We start from the raw sequence: 9,540 nt of genomic DNA on the forward strand, positions 1-9,540 counted from the left end.
CGCCGTGTTTCCTGATGATGTGACACAGGCCTGAAGCAGCTGAGTGAATTCTGAGCTGTTTAGAGACAGACTGTCTGCTCACATCCAGCTAAATTGGAATAGACTACGTGCACGTTAGCATATGCTACTTCCGGTGTGGAAACTCCTGTGGGTAGCTTTGTTTCCGGTGTCCTATTCGCGCCTTGTTTACAGTCCAAAACAAGTTAAGCAAATGAATGAATCAAGTGGCGATTTACATTTCAAAAAATGTCTCGGGCATTTACCCAACATATCTGTAAATGATGTTCATCGACTTGTCGATATTTTTCCCCCGCGCCTCAGAGCAAAAGATAAATGGATTCAGATGTTATATTTCTCAGCTGTCCCTCGTTTATCGCGGGTGTTATGTTCTAAAAATAACCAGCGAGAGGTGAAATCAAGCAGCCAATTTTATTTTTGACAGTGCAAAACGTTTGGTGGACATCGTGGACATACAGCACTGCACTTCAGTCACACTGCTAGCGTCGATGCAGCGATTCTGTACAGGAGAGACGGAGGAGATCGTCTGCAGCGATCAGGACGCAGGACGCAATGTGACGTAAAAAAAAACAAAGCATGCAAACTCAAACAACCAAAAAATGATATGGCAACATGTGGCAATTGGTTGTATAGGAAGAGGGAGAAGTTTTAGGGGTGAGGGCGGCGAGTGCCACTGTTTCTGTGCCATATTGAATGATTTGGCTAATTTAAAATAATGCCAATAATGACTGAAGCTAAACCGGGGCGTTTCACTTGTCGAAGACTAAACATAGGACAGAAAAGCAAACAGCAGCAGAAAGCTGGTGCAGTAAAGGCTGGGAGAGCAGCAAAAGTAGGAAACCCAGCATCTGGTGGTGTCCGTGACTTCAACACTTAAGGCCTTTGCCAGCAAAGGGTTTTGAATAAAGTAATAGAAATTATCAATTTATTTTCAGTTATTTAATTTTTCCAAATACTTTTGAGCCTGAAACGAAGGCATTGTGTTAAAATACTTTAGTTTCTCATATTTTTATGCGGTCATTTTGTCCAACACACTGAATTAAAGCTGAACGTGTGCACTTCACCTGCATCAGAGCTGTTTCATTTAAAATTCATTGTGGTAATGTACCAACATTAGAAAATTTGTCTCAATCCAAGTATTCATGGACCAAACTGTAAGTCTGTCAGCTCACTAAAATAAAACACCTTCAGATCCTGAAGGATGCATAAAACAAACAGCCCGGTGGAGCTAACAGAGCGGCAGGAACAGCTGGATGACTCCTGTGAACGGACGAAGAATAAACAAGAGGCTGTCAGATGTCCACAACCATCGTTTTGTGAATGTCCAATCCTCCCGCCACCTGCAGGAGACAACAGGAAGTGATGTCACACACTGTTTTTTCTTGTTTTTAACTGAATTGACTCTGTAAACAGAGGAGGCCCCGAGAGCTCCGTGAACTAACAGAAAGATTTTAAAGGTAATTCTGTGTTGATCTGGGAGCCGATGAGGTGACTTCAGTGCTGTGGGCGTCAAACAGACCTGTGAGGGTTCTGAAGAGGTCCTGCTGGTGCTGTAGAGCAGCGGTCCCCAACCCCGGGCCACGGACCGGTACCGGGCGGCGAGAGCCGAGGCTCGGGTGAGAAGTTTATGGTTTTCAGGGTTTTATTGTGAACTTGGTTTCCCTGGGTCTTATTTTGAAAGAAATGTTTAAACGTTACCATAGCGACCAGAGAGCATTAAGGGCAGAGAGGAGGACGCTGCTAATAAAGTTACACAATCACACAGTGAATTCATGTTTATCATTATATTTACACAACACCAGTTTCTGTCTCGGTTGAATCATTTTAATTTGTTGTGTTTGTCTGCGACACCTTAAAGGCCGGTCGGTGAAAATATTGTCAGACATAAACTGGTCGGTGGCACAAAAAGGTTGGGGAGCGCTGAGTTAGATAATCCTGCAAGCACAGCTTCACGATGTTCTTCCCTAAGCGACCTTCTCGGGTCTTTACTGTTGGAGCTTTCTCAGAGTCAGTTTCTAACTTTTGATGCATGTTTTGAGCCGTGCTGGTCGCATGCACGCACACATGTGTTAGCACCATAACTCTGTCCTGGACCCAGTTTGCACTTCAACATCTTTTTTGACCTTTCATACAATAAATCTAGAAGTAATGGCCGTATCTGCAGCCCTCCTCCCTGCACATGAACTGAGATCAGCTGATTGAAGCCCAAATGTTTCATGTTTCTTTCTATTTGCTCCTCATTCAGGTAACTGAAGAACCTTTATAGCACAAGCAAAGATGTAACTGTAACTGTAATGCGATAGTTTAGTATAACACTTTACTGCATTACTAGAAACGTAACGTGGTTGTAGCACAGATTACGGCGCGTTGCTTTGGTGCAGACTCCAGTTTGAGTCCAGGTGGTGAAACGAGTCACAAAAACTCACCGCGCAGAACTCCTCGAAGGAGATTCTGCCGTCTCCGTCTTTGTCGGCGCCGATGATAGTTTTGTCGACGATCTGCTGCAGCTGTGTGTCTTTCAGGTTGCTTCCCACCATCGTCTTTAGGACCTGGAAGAGTTCTCCATTGGAGATGTAACCGTCTTTGTCCATGTCGTAGATCCTAAAGGCAACTGAGGCCAAAGAAAATCACAGAGGAAATGTGAAGGTAAGTTTCAGTTCGATTCCATGTTATTTATGTAGCACACAATCAAAACAACAACATTCGCCTCAAGGTGTTTAAAAATCGAGCATAGTTTATGAACCATGATGGTTAAAGCTGAAGTGCTTACAACGCAGCCGCTGCTCCTTGTTTCCTTTCACGCTGAACTGAAAGACTCCTTCAATGAACTCTGTGGAAAAGGAAAATCATCACTGTTGTTGTTTAAGGCTGAAGAACAAGAAGATCAAAAGGTCTGAGATACGATCGTCTCCACGCAGAGACAAAAAGCTCCGGGAACAAACCGAGCGGCTCGGTGCCTGCTGGGTAATCCTGCACACGTTGTGTTAATCGATTAATTATATGACTCAGCGGATCAGAGATGATATAAATGTCAAACCTGGACTGAGTAACTGAATCATGAGGATATTATTGACTGTAAAAAGGTGTCAAACTGTATCTGTGTGCTAGCGATGAGGCTGTAACGGCTGAGCTGCTGTTCGTCTTCTGTAAAAACTCTTTCGCACCTCTGAAGTCGACTTCCCCGTTTTCGTCGGTGTCAAATATGTCGATGACTCGCTGCACGAGGGGGTTCTGCTGGAGCTCTGGCAGGGACATGAACTCCTCCACGCTCAGGGATCCGGAGTCATCCAGGTCGAGTTTCTTAAATCTCCTTCCCAGCCTCTTAATCTGATTAGCATCTGAAATGAAACACAGAGAGAGAGAAGGTGGTTGCTAGAGGAGATCACATGACCAGAGGCTGTCTGTCAGCTCTACCAGCAGAGGAAACGCCGCAGTTTAAACACCTGTCGTCCACCTGTCGTCCACCTGTGCCTCACTTCCTGCCTCTTCATCCTGTCAGACTTACCGGCTGCCTGCTTGGTGCTGCCCATGGCTGCTGGCTGGACTTCACGGCTGTAACGGCTGTGCTGCAGGAGCTCCCGGTGCCTCGCTCTAAGCCCTAACACCCGGTCATGTGACACATCTTTCAACACTAATCACTCTGCTGATGACCACGAACTGAGCGTGCTCAGAAGGAACAGGGCAGCCCGGCACTCCACGTCAGGAGATGATCTCACACACAAGAGCAAAGAAACTAGAACACTTTAAATAATCACATCTGATTAAATGCAGAAACTTTAACATGTCCTTTCTTTGGTCTCTGACTCTGAACGCCTCCACGATGTGACAGGCGTTGTTGTGCGTCTGCTGTGGTGAAACTGCAGCGGCCTGAAGGTGGACCACACGATGAACCAGAGATTTCACCACACACGCTTTAAAGAAAAGAAAAAAAGCAAACATCCTTCATTGATATGTAGTTCTAACTATTAAAATGTGTCCAAAGGTGTGACGATTACCTGTTTTTGAATTACTTGAACTGTACAGCTGATACCGTGAAAGTGTTTGACTCGTATATCCACTGATGAACGTATGAAGAGTCCCATATTACCTACATGTTGATGCTAGGCTCCTCTTTAAATAAACCTTTATTTAAAACTACATTGAACACGTGTGAATTCAGCTCACAGCAGAAACAAGCTGCAGCTCTACGTTACAGTCAGGACAAAACACACTTAACAAACCACATCAGGAGAAGTTTTGTTGTTTGTTTAAACCCTGAAGGCTCTGCATCACAGAACTGAGCTGAATATTTTGATTGGTGGGCTAGCTGAAGATGACGTGCTGCTTGGGGTCCAAGCCAGTGGGGGGTCCAGAGGGATAACATTCAGGCCTCAGCTGACCTGCATCCAGTGTTTGTTCTGATCCCATCGTCGCCATAAATTAACTCCATGTATTCACAAATCAGAAGAGGAAACAAACTCTGACAAAAATTAAATGTTGGTTTAATAACAGCTCTGATCAGACTGCATTTGCTGGACATAGAAAAACCCGTTTACAGTACAAAGTTTCTGACCTCGAGGACAGAAAAATAAAATACTCTTTAAATCCAGATGGGCTGAGACCCTCATTAGTGTGTGATGGTTAACCATACAACACGCCTCACTCGTCCAGCCTGGGCGTGTTCTAATCCGACCTTTGCTCCTTGTTGATAAATATAAACCATAAAATCATAAAAAAGGGGGAGGAGGAAAGAAACCCTGTGAAAAGCTGCAGTCAAGTCCAGTTTGTCTCTAAACGAAGATTCAACGTCACACTGAGTCCATCACGTTCATATTCTGAGCCTCACAGCAGATTCTGTCCACTGGTGAAAACAGAGGTGAGTACAGACGATCGTGTTCGCACTGTTTTTAAGTCCAAACCAAACGTGAGTCCTCCTCTGTCTGTGGCAGACTGCTGGCTGACTCCTGGCATGGTAAGTGGTAAGTGATCCAGATATGGGCCAGGACTGGCATAGTTTGGTGTATGTGGCCCAGGCCCATAGAAAACAGGTCTGGCCCGGATCCGGCATCAAGCTGGCACTTCTGACTGACTGGTGTCATGGCAGGGTGTATGTCAGCCAGATGTGGGCCAGGTCTAGCAATGATGGCACTGTTTATGCTCCTATTTTAGTTAGAAGACCCAAATGCCATGTTGCATAGCTACTGCTATGGTAGCCAATGTTTCAAATGCAGGTTTGACAGGTTTGTGAGTGTACACTTTATCCAAAACCTAGAGACGGTTTTGCCACCAGGTGGCTGTAGCTCAGGAGGTAGAGCAGGTCACCTACTGATCGGCAGGTTAGTGGTTCAAGAGTGTGAATGTGTATGAATGTAGTGAGGAAGCACTCAGTTTAGAGAAAGCGTGTGATTGGGTGAATGTGGCATGTTGTATAGAGCGCTTTGAGTGATCCGGGAGAGTAGAAAGGCGCTGTAAAAGAATCAGTCCATTCACTGTCTGAACAGAGTTTCGTCATCTTCCTTATCACTATTGTGTTCCAGCACATGTTGTTATTACTTGGATTGATTAAGGTACACATTAGGCCGACATCTGGGGCCAGAGCTGAAACTGTTCTGGGCCAGCACAGGACTACCAGTGTGTCTGCAACTGGCCTTGTGCTGGCCCATGTGTGGGCCACCAAAGGGCCGTCATTCTTTGCCGTGTGTGGGCCAGATCCGGGCCATATTAATGAAACTACACATGCAAGAACAGCAAAGGGCTCACGTACGAGGACAGGACACCTCCTGGTTCTTTAACAACATCAAACAACTCAGTGTTCCAACATCTGGAAGAGGCTGCAGAGTTCATGTTGTATGTGAATCCACTTGCCATAATAACCACAATGCATCTGTGATGTTTATTGGCTTAATGGTGGCCTCTCTCAGAGGCAGTGGTAAAACATTGTCAGATTATGAGAGACAAGCCTGGGATGTATTATAGATCACAGTAAGTTAAAGTTTAACAATTTAGCTTGTTATTATATATAGCTCTGGTTGTACCAGAGCGCTGTGCCTCCTTTTGCCACTAGGTGGCAGGTTCCTTAACATGTGGCTGTTTTTATAGGCAAGGTGTGTTCCTTGTGTAATCTAAATAAAACCAGTGAAACCTAAACACAGACGTGTTTAGGTTTCACTGGTTTTATTCACAGTAGTTTTTGAGTTGTTTCTATGTGTGCTAGCTGTAGGATGTTAGATTTCTCCCCTAACACACATTCACAGACGCTGAGTGAGGTCTGTGGTGTGTTTTTGATTCTGAAAGGATTTGGTGGAGCACTTTGGGACTTTGTTTTTATGTTATTTTTTTCTTCACCTGAGGGTTCTTATTGTTTGTGTGGTGCCATTGTCGGTAGGAGGAGAGGATCAGTGATGGTCACCCAAATACCCACATATGGCAAGAGCAGAGTTTTGCTGTTGCCTGAATCAAATACACAGAAACCAAGGATATGTTGTCTGGCAGTGACACCAATAGCAGGAACCCCCAACATCCTTCTCACACTGAGGAATTAGAGGACAGAGGACTGCTGAGACTCTTGGACCGTAATTGTGTTAACAGACCTCTCTGCATTGAATCATATCTGTTATTAACCTCTGTCTCTCTTCCACAGCATGTCTTTATCCTGTCTTCCTTCTCTCACCCCAACCAATCACAGCAGATGGCCCCGCCCCTCCCTGAGCCTGGTTCTGCCGGAGGTTTCTTCCTGTTAAAAGGGAGTTTTTCCTTCCCACTGTCGCCAAAGTGCTGCTCATAGGGGGTCATATGATTGTTGGGTTTTTCTCTGTATGTATTGAAGCGCCTTGAGGCGACTTTTGTTGTGATTTGGCGTATAAATAACATGAAACCGTTCCTGTAATAGAACAATCTGAGGACATAATGAGTAAGCACATGAAGTTGTCAGGATGGGCACCTGTCACATCTGTCAAAACTGCTACGTTATGACTACAACCCTAACACTTGTTCCTTACTTTTAAAATATGAAATGTAAACAAAATTTTAAATAAGATGCATTTCCTTTCTTTCTCCCTTAGAGTGCAGACATGTCTGCTGCCACCAATCCACAGTCTGAAGATCAGTTTCTGTGCTCCATCTGTCTGGATGTGTTCACTGATCCGGTCACCACATCATGTGGACACAACTACTGCAAAAAATGCATCACTCAGCACTGGGATTAATGACAGCTGCCAGTGTCCCAAGTGTAACAAGGTGTTCAAGACAAGGCCTGAACTTCATGTTAACACTTTTGTCTGAGATGGTTGCTCAGTTCAGACGTGAAGCTCAGCAGAAAGCCAGCAGCAGCAGCTCAGAGCAACAAGCTGCCAAACCAGGAGAAGTTCCCTGTGACGTCTGCACTGGAACCAGACTGAAGGCCCTGAAGTCCTGCCTGGTGTGTCTGACCTCCTACTGTCAGACTCACCTGGAGCCTCATCTGACAGCTACAAGTCTGAAAAGACATCAGCTGATTGAGCCTGCGGAGAACCTGGAAGGCAGGATGTGTAGGAAGCACGATAAACATCTGGAGCTGTTCTGTAAGACCGACCAGACATGTGTCTGCATGCTCTGCTCTGTTCTAGATCACAAGGCTCATGAGTTTGTTCCTCTGAGAGAAGAATATGAAGGAAAGAAGGCAGAGCTGGAGAAGACAGAGGCTGAGATTCAGCAGATGATCCAGAAGAGACGACTGAAGATTCAGGAGATCACAGAGTCGGTGAAGATGAGTAAAGATGCTGCAGACAGACAGAAAGCAGAAGGTGTTCAGGTCCTCACGGCTCTGATGGAGTCTGTTGAGAGACGCCTGAAGGAGCTCATGAAGGAGATCGAAGACAAACAGGAAACTACAGAGAAACAGGCTGAAGGTCTCATCAAAGACCTGGAACAGGAAGTCTCTGAGCTGATGGAGAGAAGCTCTGAGGTGGAGCAGCTCTCACGCTCTGAAGACCACCTCCACCTCCTCCAAAGCTTCTCCTCCCTGAAAGCTGCTCTATGCACCAAGGACTGGACAGAGGTCAGAGTCCATCCACCATCATATGAGGGGACTGTGGGGAGAGCTGTGGAGACACTCAGGAAAGACATGAAGAAGAAGCTGGAGAAGACAGAACTGAAGAGGGTCCAACAGGATGCAGTGGACGTGACTCTGGATCCTGATACAGCAAATCCTTATCTCATCCTGTCTGATGATGGAAAACAAGTGAATCATGGTGATGTGAGGAAGAAACTTCCAGACAACCCAGAGAGATTTTCTTACTGTGTTTGTGTTTTAGGAGAGCAGAGTTTCTCTTCAGGCAGATTTTACTTTGAGGTTCAGGTTAAAGGAAAGACTGACTGGGACTTAGGAGTGTCCACAGAGTCGATCAACAGGAAGGGAAAAATCAGACTGATTCCTCAAAATGGTTTCTGGACTGTGTGGCTTAGAAATGGAAGTGAGTACAGTGCTTGTGCCGCCCCTCCAGTCCGTCTCTGTCTCCGGTCTGGTCCTCAGAAGGTGGGGGTGTTTGTGGACTATGAGGAGGGTCTGGTCTCCTTCTATGACGTAGATGCTGCAGCTCTGATCTACTCGTTCACTGGCTGCTCCTTCACAGAGAAGCTCTTCCCATACTTCAGTCCTGGGCTTTATCAAGGTGTGAAAAACTCTGCACCACTGATCATCTGTCCTGTCAATCAAATTGAGTAACAACGTATTTGAATTGATGAGATTTATTTTCATTAAAGGGAATAAATAATCAGGTCCTGTTTGCATGCTTTTATTTTCTAAGCATTCTCATTACTAACAGTGTTTTTAACTGATGTCCTCCCTTAGAAGGGGCACCACATTGATGTAATACACTGAATTCAAAAAGCTACATGAAGAATTGTTTCGTTTCATAACATGTAACAATTCTCAAGAATAGTAACAAAAGGTAGCTGATGTCATAGCATGTCATTGTCTTCATGGTCTGCAGAAAATGATGTGTGTTAATTTTTTTTAGTGTAACTCATATCATGTAAAAATGTCTTATTTTGGGGTATTTTGTGTCTTTACCCACATAGCAAAATTGGTATGGCCTGGATCTGGCCCACACAATGTGCTTACACATGGCCCAGACATGGCAAAGAATGACGGCCCTTTGGTGGCCCAGATCTGGTTTGCCAGATGTGGCCCATACATGGGGCCAGCACAAGGCCAGTTGTAGACACACTGCTGGCCCTGTGCTGGCCTAGAACAGTTTCAGCTCTGGCCCCAGATGTCGGCCTAATGTGTACCTTAATTAAGCCATGTAATAACAACATGTGCCGGAACATAATAGTGCAAAAGTAACATGACGAAACTCTGTTCAGACAGTGAATGGACTGATTCTTACATAGCGCTTTTCTAGTCTCCCAGATTACTCAAAGTGCTCTGTATAATGTGACATATTCCCAATCACACGCTTTCTCTAAACTGAGTGCTTCCTAACTTCATTCATACACATTCACACTCTTGAACCACTAACCTGCCGATCAGTAGGTGACCTGCTCTACCTCCTGAGCTACAGC

General features: G+C 45.2%; 1 protein-coding gene and 1 pseudogene across 3 annotated transcripts; one reads left to right on the top strand and one right to left on the bottom strand.

Annotated features, from left to right (window-relative positions):
• Window positions 1-555: 555 nt before the first annotated feature.
• ppp3r1b (protein phosphatase 3 (formerly 2B), regulatory s1ubunit B, alpha isoform, b) lies at window positions 556-3,626 on the bottom strand. Of its 3 annotated transcripts, none has more exons than XM_014339476.2 (5): window positions 3,524-3,626; window positions 3,183-3,356; window positions 2,789-2,848; window positions 2,445-2,629; window positions 556-1,358 (listed from the first exon to the last, which is right to left on the bottom strand). In XM_014339476.2, the coding sequence occupies exons 1-5, from the start codon at window positions 3,546-3,548 to the stop codon at window positions 1,311-1,313; spliced, it is 492 nt and encodes a 163-aa protein (XP_014194962.1). In that variant the 5' UTR covers window positions 3,549-3,626; the 3' UTR covers window positions 556-1,310. The 3 variants fall into 3 exon arrangements, with proteins under 3 accessions (XP_014194962.1, XP_014194960.1, XP_014194961.2); XM_014339474.2 differs by lacking the exon at window positions 556-1,358 and adding an exon at window positions 1,377-1,686; XM_014339475.2 differs by lacking the exon at window positions 556-1,358 and adding an exon at window positions 1,377-1,686 and having other exon boundaries at window positions 3,462-3,604.
• Window positions 3,627-4,774: 1,148 nt separating this feature from the next.
• Window positions 4,775-9,016, top strand: LOC102300244 (annotated as a pseudogene).
• The last annotated feature ends 524 nt before the right edge of the window (window positions 9,017-9,540 follow it).

This window comes from Haplochromis burtoni, unplaced genomic scaffold, assembly GCF_018398535.1.
Source record: "Haplochromis burtoni strain Fernald_Lab_line unplaced genomic scaffold, NCSU_Asbu1 Contig_282, whole genome shotgun sequence".
Lineage (NCBI taxonomy): Eukaryota > Metazoa > Chordata > Actinopteri > Cichliformes > Cichlidae > Haplochromis > Haplochromis burtoni.

What these genes read in the sequence shown, in the direction of transcription:
- ppp3r1b (XM_014339474.2), bottom strand. Translation starts at nt 3,548, where the DNA reads ATGGGCAGCACCAAGCAGGCAGCCG. An exon ending in CAGCACCAAGCAGGCAGCCG is followed by an intron (nt 3,357 to 3,523) that starts GTAAGTCTGACA and finishes GTTTCATTTCAG; the next exon opens with ATGCTAATCAGATTAAGAGG. An exon ending in CCTTCGAGGAGTTCTGCGCG is followed by an intron (nt 1,687 to 2,444) that starts GTGAGTTTTTGT and finishes TTTCAAAATAAG; the next exon opens with ACCCAGGGAAACCAAGTTCA.